Consider the following 15,089-nt stretch of genomic DNA (forward strand, 5'->3'; position numbering starts at 1 on the left):
GGGAACCCATTTCCAACCATTGCGATGATAAAGCTTCGCGTAAACCAGATCGTCCCTCGCAAAAACTCTGCTGGTATTCATAGACGATTCATACTGCATTTTGGAAGGTGGACGAAGAAGCTCAAAACATGTTCTAATGGATCTGCCAAACATTACATCCGCTGGAGACTGATGTTGCGGGTTTTGGAAGTTAGGAGTCGTCCGGTATGTTTGTAAAAATATATCTAGAGATTCTTGCAGAGACGTTCTACTATTTCTTATCTTGGCCAGAGCTCGCTTGAACGTATCGACAAATCTTTCCGCCTGTCCGTTCGACTGCGGATGGTACGGGGCAGAAGTAAGATGATGAACACCACTACGCAGGCAAAATTCCTCAAATTCACTGCTACAAAATTGTGTTCCGTTGTCACTTACAAGTGTGACCGGCATGCCAAAACGCGCAAATAAACTCCTGAGTATTCCGATGGTAGCAGTCGAGGTTGTGCTTTGTGTCTTGATAATCTCAGGCCACTTAGAAAATGCATCCACCACTACTAAAAAGTATTCGCCATCAAGAGGCCCTGCGTAGTCTACATGGATACGTTCCCAAGGTGTTTTAGTATTTGGCCAATGTACAGGATTTGTGTGATTAGGTGATTTGGCCGCAAGGGCGCAAGGATGGCAAGCATTTACACAATCAGTAATATCATCATTAATTGTTGGCCAGTATACATAACTGCGAGCGATCGCCTTCATTCGCTGTATACCCGGATGTCCTCGATGAAGCTGAAGGAGGCAGCGTTCTCTTAGTCTTTCGGGTATGACCACCCTCTCTCCGAATAAAATGCAGCCTTCGATTGTTGAGAGATTATCTTTCCTATGATAGTATTGCGATAATTCGCCGCTGATGGTAGCATTTCTTGGCCATTCATTTTGCACGTATTCGTAAAGCTTCCTTAACAGGGGATCTGATTTAGTCTCACAAACGACTGCATCGAAACTTATAGGAAAAGCCCCAAGGTTACTAGCAGCGATAGATTTCACCTCAGCTTCTAAGCTCACTGAAGCTATCAGAAAGTCTTCTTCCGGTTTTTCGTGCGCTCGTATTAATCGAGAAAGAATATCGGCATTGCCAAAAGATTCACTACGGACATATTCTATATCAAAGTCGTACGATAAAAGAGTAAGTGCAAATCGTTGTAGTCGGTTAGCCGTATATACTGGTATGCCCTTTTTCGAACCAAATATTCTCAACAGCGGACGATGGTCCGTCTGGAGTTTAAAACGTCTGCCATAAATCATTTTATGAAATTTGGTGACCGCAAATATGATTGCCAGACCCTCGCGATCGATTTGGCTATAGCCTTGTTCTGCTTTGGTGAGCGCTCTCGATGCGTGCTGAACTATACGAATGGAACCATCCGAATACTCGTGACTAATAGTGGCTCCCAGACCAACTGAGGATGCATCTGCAGATACTATTATATTCTGTTTTGGATCGTAATGTGTCAATAGCAAATTTGACGAGAGCAGCGTTTTGTAATTGTTAAATGATTGCCTGCATTCTTTGGTCCAACGGAATGGCGTATCAGCTTTTAAAAGGCTATCTAAGGGGTAGCGCAGTTCCCTCATGTTGGGCACGAATTTGCCATAATAATTTATAGCCCCTAAAAATGAACGAACTCCTGTCAAGTCTGTAGGCTCTGGTAGTCTCGTAATAGCCTCTATTTTTGCAGGATCGGGGCGCATGCCGTTTGTATCAATTATATATCCTAAATAGTGAATCTGTTTTACCTTAAAAGCGCACTTTTCAGCCCGAATCGTAAAACCGTATTCTTCAATCCGCCTCAATACTTCTGATAGATTTGCATCGTGCTCTTGTTCTGACGAGCCCCCGATAACTATGTCGTCCATGTAACAGGATACCCCGCTGATTCCAGCTAACATAGTGTCTGCAAGCTGCTGGAAGACTGCTGGAGCTACCTTAATTCCCGGTGGCAATCTATTGTAGGTGTACAGTCCACGATGTGTGTTGACGGTGAGTAGTGGACGGTGGCGAGGGTCGACTTCAACCTGCAAAAATGCATCGGATAGGTCAATTTTGCTAAATAACTTACTGTGTGCTAATTTAGCAAATATGTCCTCCGGTAGGGGCAGTGGATATTCGTGAGGCCGAAGCGCTGAGTTCAATCCGGTAGAGTAGTCGCCACAGAGTCGCACATTCCCATTCGCTTTCCTGACGACAACCACTGGAGCTGCCCATTCCGAATAATCTACGGGAGAGATTATTCCTCTTTCCGCCAATCGATCCAGCTCCTTATCGACCATATCCTGCACCGCATATGCGACCGGTCTCTTCGGACAGAACACCGGATGAACACCTTCCTTCAGCTGAAGTTGGACACAAGTCTTGGTACATAGCCCCGTACCATTGAAGACGGCTGGGAATTTTCGCTCGAGCACTTTGGATACCGGTTCCGTAGAGATGCTGTTACAGAAAGCGTCCATCGGAATGGAGCCTAGATCAAAAAGCTCCACTAAATCTGCGCCAAGTAAAAGATGTTCCGCATCGATGACTCTGATGGTAGCTTGGCGAGTCGTATTTCCAATTCTAACATCTGTCTGAAACTCGCCATCTATTTGCAGGTTTGCTCCAGAAACCGATTTAGCTTTCACTGTAGAGTTGGCCAAAGGTGGTTTCCCTAATTGCTTCCACAGACTTTGGCTAATTATTGTGATATCGGATGCGGTGTCAAGTTGTAGTTCCACCGGCTGATCATTGATGACAACCGTGACGAATTTTCGCTTCTTCTGAACTTGGCAGACGTTCACTGTTACGACTCGAATGTTTGCATTGTTGTAGTGGACATATTTGCGACGTCGATTTGCGGTGCTGCAACATCCTTCACGATGGCCGATTTGATCACAGTCGCGACATTTATGATTGGTGAACGTACACTCACGCATCCAATGTAGCTCTCCGCACAGCCAACAAGGATTTTTAGGCTTGTCGTATTTTGCCTTCTCATTGTTCTCCCATCCCTGCTGTGTGCGCCTTCCATTGGTGCTCGACTGGAAGTGTGAATGAGACGTGCCCTCATACTGATTCCGCGGCTGGTACGGATAACGTCGTTGATGATTGCTTTTTACCGCTAGAACACGTTCGAAGCAATCAGCAATCATCGCACTGTCCTTCTTAAGGTTAGCCACTCGCTGGCATTCGGCAGACAGCTGCTCGAGAGTGATATCACATTTTTCCTCGATGCGAGACAAAAGGCAAGTACGGCTTTCAGCGTCTTCGTCTTCCCTGAGGCCACACACGAACACCAGGCTTTTGAGTTGATCTTCCGTCATTTTCGACAACTCAAAATCTACACAAGCACGGTTTACGCGGCAGGCGAAGGTCAGCATATCCTCCGAGCATGCTTTTGTAATGTTGAAACATTTATAACGTTTGCTGAGAAGCGACTCCATTTTGCCAAAAAGCTTTTTTAGTTTGTCCACGATGGCGTCGAAGGTGAAATCGCGTGGCAAGCTAGGCAAAAGAAAATTTGTTAGTCTCTCGTGTTCCGTGGGACCCAACTTACGAATCAGAAAGCGAACTCTGGCAGCATCTTCGAGCCTTGAAGCATCTTTGGTCAGCAACTCTTCATAGCGGGCGAACCAGGCCTCGAATGTTATTCCCGAATCGGGTTCGAAACGGAATTCCACGATTTGGTTCGCAATGGTGTCCAAAATTTGTTCGGGGTTGCTGGGGGTTGGCTGCGGAGGCGGATCAATCTGCTGCGGCTGGAACGAAACTTGCTGCTGACTCATCAGCTGCTCCATTAATTTCTGCTGTTGTGCCATTTGTTGCTTAAGAAGCTGCAACACTTGGACTACCGTGTTTGCTTCATTACTAGATGGCATTGCCCCCGGGAATAAAAATGATGGCGCAGGGGCAACATTCTGCGATGGCGGTCCAGTTCCATTTTGTCCAGGAGGCGGATGATGCTGCTGCGAGGTGCTGGCGCCGAAATCGGTTGGCCAATGTTGGGATGCTCGACGCTGCTCATCCGCAGCGGAGTTTTCGGGGCTGTTCATCCTTCGCCGTTTGCGCTTAATTTTCACTTCAATTCACCAAGGCGTCCGAATTTCACTGCACTGCACTGTAGTTCTATGTGTCTATGTGTATGTATCTCTATACTACTTTTTTTTTTTCCTCGTCGCCACTGTTGTGTTCGGATGTCCGTTCACTTATTTGAATAAACCACTGAACTAAGCACAATTAAAAGGTTACAAACAAAACATGCAAACTTTATTCCTAACACATTAAATACTTGTTGAAACGTAAAAACCTCAGCGCAGCCGCGTAACGGTTACCGCACTCGTTGATCACCCGAGAACCGAATGCCCCGGGTGAACGGCCGTCGTGCCCTAGCCGCGATGGCGCGGCCCTTTCGCTCCGTCACACGGTCGCCCTCGACGGACAGCTCGGGTGACGTCCAGGGCTGTCGCACTCTGCGAACAACCCAGAGCCACAATGTTGCGCGACGCTGTCCGTCTCCACAACACTTACGAATATCCACTCCCACTCCCAGAGGATATTTTTGCAAAACTGGCACAATGCAAGTATTTTTCGAAAATTGATCTAACGGATGCATTCTTGCAGGTACAAATTAAGGAAGAATATCGTCCACTCCTGACGATTAACACGCATCGCGGATTGTACCATTACAACCGTCTACCAACTGGCATTAAAATTGCTCCAACCGCGTTCCAGCAACTAATCGATGCAATGTTCTCCGGCCTAAAATGTACATCTGGGTACATGGATGATGTAGTTGTTGGTGGCAAAACAGAACGCGAGCACGATGAGAATTTGCTCAACCTTTTCCGGCGCATAAAGGAGTACGGATTTACGATCCGAGCCGAAAAGTGTTCCTTTAAAATGCCAAGGATAGAGTACCTGGGTTTTGTTATCGACAGACAGGATCTCAGACTAAACCCAAAGAAAATAGATGCGATGCTGAAGATGCCAGCACCGACGAACGTTAGTGAGGTTCGGTCCTTTCTGGGTGCTGTTAATTATTACGCCAAATTTGTACCAAAGATGCGAGAATTGCGATACCCGCTGGATGCATTGCTGAAAAACGACACCAAATTTGTTTGGACACGGGAGTGCGCAAATGCCTTTAACAGGTTTAAAGACCTGTTAGCATCCGACTTGCTGCTGACGCACTACGACCCGAATGCAGAGATAGTGGTGTTAAGAATAAGCAACGTTTTGTTGTTTGGGTTTGACGTTGCGAAGGCCACGGAGTTCGACCCTGTCCTGAAGAAGGTTTACGGATACATCATGGAAGGGTGGCCCCAAAATGTCGCGTATGCTGCAGAGCTGGCTTGCTTTTACCACAGAAGCGAAGCCCTAACCACGGTGCGTGGTTGCATTTTGTTTGGGGAAAGAGTGGTGATCCCTAGCAAGCTGCAGCTGCGTTGCTTGAAGCAACTACATGAAGGGCACCCCGGTATCCAGCGAATGAAGTCGAAGGCCCGGAGTTACGTGTATTGGCCATCCGTGGATAAGGACATAACGGAGCACGTAAAGGGATGCCATGCTTGTGCAATAGCGGCGAAGACTTCACCTCGCGAGAAACCTGTTCCCTGGCCAGCGACACAGAAACCTTGCCCAAGAAACATTTCACATACACCGGTGGACAAAAAGATAGGAAAAAACATGTGTTGTGTGTTTTTTTGCGTGCAATAGGTGTGTCATCGCCAACAGTTGTTGTTGTTGTTAGTATGGTTTAGAGAGGTTTTGGCTCCTGCGGAGTTTGTTGGCCTCTTATCGCCAACAGATCGAGGCGTATGTTGTTGTTAGTATGGTTTAGAGAGGCTTTGGCTCCTGCGGAGTTCTTTCGCCTAACGTTCGAGGCGTACTGAATTTGCAATCGCTGTTTGTTTGCCTTTTATACTCGCATTTGTGGTGCGCTACTTATCTGAGTTTTGAGTAACGGCAACGTTTTTCGGTAGTATAAAAAGAGATCCAAACCGTGTTGCGCTTCATTCTTCATTCAGTGGTAAAGGTGAATGTTTGTGATTTGAAAATTCCACAAGTTCATCATGGGTCGCGGAAAGCACTGCACTCCAGAGAAGCGGAAACATATTCAGGGTTTGTATCGTGAGAACCTGCCTATCAAAACCATCTGCGAGGCGTTCGGCCGTTCGCGGACGTTTGTGGACAACGCTATTCGTAGCGAGGCTACGGGTAAATCCACAGCTCGTCCGCGAAAAACAACGGCTGACGTTGACGCGCAGATGGTTGAGATAATCAGGGCGGACCCTTTCAAAACTTGCAATCGTATTAAGCAGGAGCTAAGTTTGCAAGTTTCGGCGAAAACGGTGTCGCGCCGTTTACACGCCGGTGGGTTCTGTGCCCGGAAACCACGAAAGGTTCGTAAGCTAATGCCGCACCACGTAGAAGCGCGCATTCGGTTTGCCGAAGAGAATTTAGCTGCATCCATCTTTTGGTGGAGCAAAATAAATTTTTCGGATGAGTCCAAAATCAATCTGGATGGTTCGGACGGCACTAAATACGTCTGGCGCCTTCCTTAACAGGCGTATCATCCAAAAAATACTATAAAAACCCTAAAGCACGGAGGCGGCCACGTAATGGTGTGGGGTTGCTTCTCCTGGCACGGCCCGGGTCCTTTGTTCCGTATCAAAGGGACACTGAACTCGGAAGGGTATAGAAACATACTACGTCGTAAGATGTTGCCACACGCCCGACAAAAATTCGGAGACGAAGAGCATTACATCTTTCAGCGCGATAACGACTCAAAGCATACATCGCGATTAGTTAAATGTTTTTTGGCAAACGAGGATGTGCAAGTTCTACCGTGGCCTGCGTTGAGTCCAGACCTCAACCCGATTGAGAATCTGTGGTCAACTCTCAAGCGTCAGCTTAAGAACAAGCATGCACGTTCTGCCGATTCGCTATGGAGACGCTGCAAGCCTATGTGGAAACGCATAGACAGAAGCGAATGCCGTAACCTCATCGGCGATATGGCCCTACGCTGTGAGGAAGTGATAGCGAATAACGGTCAACACATTGACCGTTAGAATATGTTTCCGCTCTGTGGAACACCGCAACACCACCTCCCAACAACCACTTAAACAGTCCTTTTCAGGGCTACCAAATATTTCCGACAAGAACTATGTTTTTCGGTCACAGAAAAAAGTTCCTATTTTTATGTCCACCAGTGTACCTTTCACACTTAAACATGTCTTAAAGCATTCTTTACTATGAGTATACTGAGCCACATAGTTTTAACATGTCTTTTGAAGATGCTTAACATTCTTTAAAGTTGTTAAACTTTTAAAACGTCCTGAAGTCGCTTATAAGACTGTCTGTTAAAACTAAAATTGATGTTTTGATGGCTGGCTTTAATCAACCTGTAAACGCATTCTTAAGCACGTTTAAAGACTTGTTACTTGAGACTATGACACTTATAAGATTGTCTGTTGAAACTAAAATTGGAGTTTTGATGGCTGGTTTTAATCAACCTGTAAATGTATTCTTAAGCACGTTTCAAAACTTGTTATTTGAGACTAAGGCATCAATATCAATTAAGATTATATTAAGAGCATATTAAGTCTTGGCTGAAGGGAACATGGAACAGGCTATATCGGTTGTACTTGAAATACGCTATTAACGAAAAATGTTGATAAGCTGAGTATTTCTAACTTCTTCGTAAATTGTATTCTGGGATTTTCAGCCAAACAATATTTAAATTTATTTTCCTTTTGCTTGTAGTGGGTGGTTGTATCCCCTGCAAAGATTATTCGATGTATTTCTAATTTTATTAATAAATAAAAATGGATAATACTGAGGAATCCACCATTATGTAAAAATTCGTATACCAGATTCCGCGTATCTCAGACACTGCCTGTACGAGGAGATTCTTAAAACTTATTAGTCTGCACAAGCGGTTCCTATAGCTATGTACTGTTTAAAAAGATCTTAGCCACACATATTGCACTACAAATCAACTGAACTTGTGATCCGGAAAGTCTTTCTGATCTTAAGCCAATGGAATCCATTTTTATTAATATGATTGTTTATTTGTGTGTGCAATAAGTGTCAGCCATGTTGATATTTTGATAAACAAATTCTTAGTTTACAGGACAAATAGAAAAAAATGAAAAAAAAATTCCAAAGCGACCTTCACCTCATGTTTATTACGACACTCCTTTTGGTGCAAATTGAGGTCGTTTAAAACGAATCTGTATTTTTTAATAATCTATTTTCAAACTAAAAAGCTGCATATTACTGAGGCGCTTTGATATTTTTCAAATTATTATAATGTATTTTAACAGTGAAAAGTCTTGGCATGGATTTCTGCTCGTACGTGAGCGAGATCATCAGAAAAAATATCAATACAACATAAAAATACGCAAATAACTCTCAACCAATATTATGACTTCATATTCAATGCTTCATTGCCATCTCAAGAACATATCCATAGCAATATGTTGTTATTTTGCTAGTTTATTTGCTCCTCACGTTTTAATGGTCTAGAAATGGTTTTAACTAGTAGTCTTAACAGAGTTCTGTAGATGGTCCCTTTCAGTCTTAAGTTAGTTTTATTTTAGTCTTATGAGGTCATACACGACTTTCAAATGAAAAACGAAGACTTAATGAAATTTCCGTAGCAACATCGTTAAAACTATGATAAGATTTAAAATGTTCCTTGGGCATGGGAACGTATTCACATCGATTTCGCTGGGCCAATCGATGGTGACTATTTTCTGATCGTGGTAGACGCGTTTACCAAGTGGCCAGAGGTGAAACGAACGCGAAGTACCACATCAGCAGCAACGATCGCGATACTGAGGTCAATCTTTGCGAGATTTGGATACCCGGAAACGATGGTGAGCGACAACGGGCCACAATTTGTCAGCGCTGAGTTTTCGGAGTATTGCAGTAGTCGCGGTATACAGCACGTCACAACTGCGCCATTCCATCCGCAATCGGATGGGCAGGCGGAGCGCTTTGTTGACACCTTCAAGCGGTCGATGAGGAAGATCCAGGAAGGGGGAACAACGCAGGACGAAGCGCTTGACGTTTTTCTGGCGAGCTACCGGTCAACCCCCAACGCTATTTTGCCGGACATGCAGTCGCCAGCTGAAGCCATGCTAGGCAGAAAAATGCGAACAGCGTTGGAACTGCTGAAACCTCCACCTGCAGCGCAAGCAGAACCGGCCAACTTGGATAGACGAGTTCAGCGCGGTGACCTCGTCTACGCCAAGTTCTATGCGCGGAATTCATGGAAGTGGTTTCCGGCGCAAATCATACGAGAGCTGGGCAGCGTTATGTTCGAGGTGCAGACGAACAATCAACGGGTTCACAGGCGCCACGTGAACCAGCTGCGAAAACGTGATTCGGCCGTGGCGGCTTCCAGCGAGGACGTGGACATAGATCATTTGCCGTTTGATCTGCTGACGGACAGCGCGGTAGTGGAATCGAGTTCTGTTCCCTTGACGGACCATCAAACTAGCGCGTCACCCACACAACCATCTCCACGCCCAATCCCGTTAGCTACTACAAGACGCCAGCAGCCGATACGGTCGCCACGCCGGTCTTCTAGGCTTAGAAGACTTCCGCGTAGGCTCGAGGGGTATCGTCTCTAATTAAAAGGGGGAGATGTTGTGAGCTAACCTGGCCTGGACTCATTCACGGCGGTAACTCATGGATGACAGCAAATCGTCATCCGTCAATGTATGCGTGTGATCGATCCGGGGGTCATCGGTTGCGCGGTCACGGACGTTGACCGCCAAACACCAGCGCGCACTGAAGAACTAGCGGTCAGCAAGGAAGCGTGCTCGAAGCCAACACCAATTGTAACCAAGTGAAGTTGAATATATACGTTAGTAAATTTATTAGTAACGCGTGAGTTTTATTCGACCACCTCTGCGATCGAAAGAACATAAAACGGAGGAATGGGAAGCGCACAAGCGGATGCGGATGTTGAAGAAGATGAGCAAGCATTGAGGTCGGTTTGCAGGGCAGCAGGATCTTGAGTTTGATTAGCGTATTAAGGTGTAGGATAGGCGCTATTAATAGGTGAATTATTTTACGCTCTTAGTTAGAAAAACGCTAGAGTGATACACAAACGTTCCAATTCATTATTCAAAGACATTAGAAATGCGTCCTTATTTTTATCACATTGCCAATTGGCATTAAACGATTGGTTCCCCAGTAGTTATGCTATTTTACTTGTCGACTTCAAGAAAAGTATTAATCGAAAATAAAGCAGAGATTTTTTTCCAAGTTTAAGGCACTATGAAGTCATTCTCGATTTGCAAGCGGATTTAAATTAATTTTTGTAATTCGACCTCCAATTTGCAAAAGCAGCATTTTTAAATTTGAGAATCCTTGGTGAAACTTTTCAACCACTTCAAGGGTTTACGTGAAACGTTTCAATGCAGCGCTGCAGGCGAACGTCAGTCGAAAGAAATGGCACAAATAAACAAACAAATATACGCTTGCTGCCTGTAGTGGACAAACGCCGATTTTTCTAATCGGCAAAGCGGCACTCAATGTGGGAAAAATGTCGTTTATGTTTAAAGAAAATAGGTGCCAGAAAGGGAGCGTCCATCACCGACGACGAATTCGGCGCCATGCTGAGCCGTGTGTTCACTTTCCCGGTATGTGTGCATTTTTCTCACCTGCTTCATTGGTGCTGATTTCTCTGTGCTGTGTTGTTTTAGGTCGCCGTTAACGAATCCGTTTTGCTGGTAAATGTTTGTTTCAAATGTGCGTTCACGGTGCGAAATTTTAACGCCTTTAGTGAAGAGGTCGAGGCAAATCAGAACGTTTTGTTAAGCGAGTTAATGGTGGAGGAGAAAGGTAGGGAATTAGATGATGAAAAGGTAAAGCATACTCAAGTAATCTCATCACGAGAGCCAACTGTGGAGCCAAAAGGACGGGAAGTGGAAGATGTTAAACATTGCCATTCACTGACAAAGCCTGTCCTCGATCAAGAATCTGAAACAAATGAAAAAAAGCTCGTGGAAAAGCTCGCTGATGATGATGATCAGACCACTAGTATGCTGCCCATAGAGGATATGGAAGTGCTGCTAAAAGAACAGCTGGATGATGACTTTTCCTCTGACGACAACAACAGCACAACACACACCGATGACAAAACCCCGAACAGTTGCAGCAAAAAGCCCGACCTGCACGAGAACGATCGCATCATTATGGAGTTTTTCGAGATGCGCTGCGAGCTCTGCCCGAAACAGGCCGAACAAAGCTTCGATCGGTTCTACACGCTGCAGCGGCACTATCGCGTGGCGCACCAGTGTCGCGGATTTTTGCGCTGCTGCGGCAGAAAGCTTTACCGTCGGTTTCGCGTCATGGAACACATCCAGTCACATCGCGGCACGATCCGGTGCGGGATTTGCGACAAGCCGTTCAAAAGCAAGAGCTACCTGATGCGCCACAATGCCGAGCAGCACGTGGCCGAGGGACCGTCCTTCGCCTGCCAGCACTGTGAGCGAACGTTTCACACCCAGCGGCAGCTGAATCAGCACCTGCCCGCACACGAAACGACGGTGTGCAAGATCTGCGGCAAAACGGTGAACGTCCGGTACCTGAAGCAGCATACCGCACTGATACACGGCACGGTACGCCAGGGCTACATGTGCGATCTGTGCGGGAAGAACTTTTCCAGCAGCTTGGCGCTGGACCGGCACATCAAGCAGCACCAGGGCATCGAGACGATCGAGAAGCTAGACTGTCCGCACTGTGGCAAGCAGCTGAACGGGAAGTACAACCTGCAGAAGCACGTGCGCTGCATGCATGTGGAGGCGGGCAAGAGCTACCGGTGCGAGGTGTGCGGCCACTTCAGCCCGAACAGTGTGGCGCTGGAGAACCACAAAAAGCGGGTGCACACGGGCGAACACTTTGAGTGTGGGGAGTGTGGCAAGCGGTTCAAGCAGAAGATTTATCTGACGGAGCACGTGGCGGCGCTGCACACGCGCAAACCGCTGTACGCGTGCGAGTTTTGCGAGGCTACGTTCAAGTCGAGGGCGAACTACTACACGCACCGGAAGACCCGGCACCGGGCAGAGTGGGAAGCGCTCAGGGAGGAGAGGAAACAAGGGGAGGGCAAGAGATTGTTTGCCGCGGCGGATGTGATCACTGGAGTCGTCTAGGGAATGGTTTGTTTTTGGAGATGTGTACGAGGTTTTGCTTTGTTTGTAATTACGAAAAGATTAAATTATTTTAATGCAATTCGACCTATTTGATATTAAATTGAATATTTGCAAAAGCAGGCAAAATGGTTTTTTTTTTTTATAAAATGGAAATTAATCCAAAATTAATTAATTTAATTTGTGCATCTCTTGCCAGTTTTGTAAAATAATGATGCATCTTTCCCACCAAAGCATTATCTCCGAATCAGCTCAAAACCCCCTCTGTGGAACCATCTCAGTCGGGACCTCTTGTTCTTGTGGACAGGTCTAAAACCTGTTTCACAAAGTCGAACTGTTCGGTGTAATTCTCCTCACATGACCAGCATACAAATATGTATCATTGCATTAGAAAATCGCGATTTTGTATAATTAAATAGCATTTGACCATAAATTTCCTTAAATCCATACGTGACACCTAACTTATGATGGGATTTGGGAATACAATGGAGCGCCGTTTATCCGGATACCTTTTATCCGGCTTTCCGTTTATCCGTGCTGTTGAGAAATGACAGTTCAATACAAAAGTGACATTGGGATATGAGGAGGATATTTGAAAAAGCGGTTATAAGAGCACATTGTCATTGACATGTCATTGACAAAAACACTATAATTCATGGCAAATTTTTAAAATTCTCTTTCGAAAAACATGAAGTTAATAAAAACTGGGTTATTTTTATCAAAAAATAAGAAAAATTTCCAAAAAATAACCAGGAATTGGTGATAAAATATATCATCTGACTCATTATCCGTGTTATTCGCTTATCCGGGCGAAGTCAAGTCCCGAGAAGCCCGGATAAACGGCGTTCCACTGTATTAGTATGTGCGCTACATAGAGAAGCTAAGCTAAGCCTCTTTTACAAACTAACTGCCTGTTCCTGCTGCTGTTGCTGCTGCTGTTGCTGCTCCTTTGGCTGCTGCAACTGCTGTTTCCGGCGCTCTTCCCACTCCACCGGATGTTTGTTCTTGCGGTGGGAGTATTTGTTCGCGTTCGAGTTGAATGTAGCACCGCACACCTCGCAGGAGTAGAGCGGTTTGCGGGTGTGCAGGGCGGCCACGTGTTCCTTCAGGTAGAGCTGCCGCTTGAACAGCTTGCCGCACTCCTCACACTTAAACCGCTCCTCCACGTGCACGAACTGCTTGTGGTTGGCCAGTGCCCGGCTGTTCGGGTACTGCTGCGAGCAGATATCGCACTGGAACGTTTGGCCCGCCTCCATGTGCACCAGCTGCAGGTGCACCTTGAGCGCCCGCTTGCTGTTGAGCCACTTGTGGCACACCTCGCACTGCATCTGTTTGGTCACCTCCAGCCCGAGGTGTAGCTTGACGTGCCGCTCGAACGCCGGCCGGCTGCGGAACTCGCGCCCGCAGGTGTCACAGATGTGGTTCTCCCTGTTGCCGTGCATGTTGATCATGTGCGTGCGGAGGGAATGCGCACTCGCCAGCTCCTTCCCGCAGATCGTACAGTTGACCCGCACGTGCGACACGATGTGCGCCTTCAGGTGGCACTCCAACGCGTACGACTGATGGCACTGGGTGCACTTGTACGGCCGATCTTCAGGCTGCCCGTGGACGCGGCTCCTGTGCACCAGCAGGTAGCTTCGGCTGCTGAACGTTTTGTTGCACTCCTCGCACCGCACCATGCTCGAGCCGACGTGGTAGGACAGATGCTCCAGCAACCGGTACTGTTTGTGGAACGTGCGCCCGCAGCACTTGATGTAGCCACGCGTTCGGTGCGTTTGATAGTAGTGTTTCTTCAGTGCGTTGAACGATTCCAGCTGCTCCTCGCACATCTCGCACTTCATGTCGTAAAACTCGCGCAGCTTTTGGTTGGTTGCCTGGCCCCGCCGCACCACGATGGGAGATTTTTTCTTCTGCTCACCGGGCGACCTCGTGCCTGCCTCACTTTTCGGGGACCGTCCGCGCCGTGTCGTTCTCGTGCGGTCTGCCGTGTCCGTCACGCGTTTCGACCTCCGGGGTTTCACCTCGTACTCACTGTCGTCTGAATTATTGTTGCTAGCAGCGCTGCTGCTCGGAGGATTGTACTCATCCTCCAGCTTCATCCCATCGTCGAGATCACTGTCTATGGCCAGCACGTCCAGCTGCTCGTCATTTTTACAGCTCTCCTTCGGCGCACCTTCAACCGGTTTCACTTCTACGAACGGCAGCTCAAACACGTCATAGTCGGCATCCGGGGCGGGCTCTACCTTGACCTTTTCGAAATACTTCTGATGCTGGGTCGACCACAGCTGATCCTGGTTGCTTTTCACCTGCTCATGGTAGGTGTGGAAATCGGACACCCTTGCCTCACACTGCACGCACACCGTCGATGGGAATGCTTCGATTGAGGTGATCTGAAAACGGAAGGGAATCGTTAATAGCATTTCGTTGTTTTTTTGTAAACAAATGGCCAGGCGTGCTGGAAGCACATTTCAACGCCTGCTTTCGACACCTACCGGGAAGCTGAACAGTGTTTTAAGCTTTTCTCTAAAACCCTCCTCCTCGATGGTGGCGTTTGAGCGTAGATTTTCCAGCCGAGCCAAACATAATCGACACTTTTCGTCCATCGCTGGCTGCTGTACGCGTTTGCTGTAGGCGTTTGTTTATGGTGATATGTCAACAAATGAACGATTCCGTTTTGACAGCACAGCAGCGCACTAACACTAGTGAAAGGCGAACGTCCTTGCGCGCACGCACACCACTACTACTACCGCTGTTGACGGCGGAACTCGGGCCAGGCCACGCGAAGGAAAGGCCTTCAGTGTCCTGAGATCCAACCGAAAACAAATTTATATAAAAGATGGGTTTCTGCCCGAAAGGAGTTACCAAAATAAATTGTACATTAAACCTTCGGCTAGTGTTCGCGGTTCGTGGGA

At 46.9% G+C, this 15,089-nt stretch overlaps 2 protein-coding genes across 2 annotated transcripts; one reads left to right on the top strand and one right to left on the bottom strand.

Annotated features, from left to right (window-relative positions):
- The first annotated feature begins 10,012 nt into the window (after nucleotides 1-10,012).
- LOC1276174 (zinc finger protein 501) lies at nucleotides 10,013-12,801 on the top strand. Its single transcript, XM_061645807.1, has one exon. The coding sequence runs from the start codon at nucleotides 10,855-10,857 to the stop codon at nucleotides 12,178-12,180; it is 1,326 nt and encodes a 441-aa protein (XP_061501791.1). The 5' UTR covers nucleotides 10,013-10,854; the 3' UTR covers nucleotides 12,181-12,801.
- LOC1276175 (transcription factor grauzone) lies at nucleotides 12,560-14,914 on the bottom strand. Its single transcript, XM_061645805.1, has 2 exons — nucleotides 14,670-14,914; nucleotides 12,560-14,567 (listed from the first exon to the last, which is right to left on the bottom strand). Exons 1-2 carry the CDS (start codon nucleotides 14,778-14,780, stop codon nucleotides 13,074-13,076), a joined length of 1,605 nt encoding a protein of 534 aa, XP_061501789.1. The 5' UTR covers nucleotides 14,781-14,914; the 3' UTR covers nucleotides 12,560-13,073.
- Nucleotides 14,915-15,089: the final 175 nt, after the last annotated feature.

The sequence above is a fragment of the Anopheles gambiae genome, chromosome 2, assembly GCF_943734735.2.
Source record: "Anopheles gambiae chromosome 2, idAnoGambNW_F1_1, whole genome shotgun sequence".
In the NCBI taxonomy this organism is placed as follows: Eukaryota; Metazoa; Arthropoda; class Insecta; order Diptera; family Culicidae; genus Anopheles; species Anopheles gambiae.

What these genes read in the sequence shown, in the direction of transcription:
- LOC1276174 (XM_061645807.1), top strand. Translation starts at nt 10,855, where the DNA reads ATGGTGGAGGAGAAAGGTAGGGAATTAGATGATGAAAAGGTAAAGCAT.
- LOC1276175 (XM_061645805.1), bottom strand. Translation starts at nt 14,780, where the DNA reads ATGGACGAAAAGTGTCGATTATGTTTGGCTCGGCTGGAAAATCTACGC. An exon ending in AAACACTGTTCAGCTTCCCG is followed by an intron (nt 14,568 to 14,669) that starts GTAGGTGTCGAA and finishes TTCCGTTTTCAG; the next exon opens with ATCACCTCAATCGAAGCATT.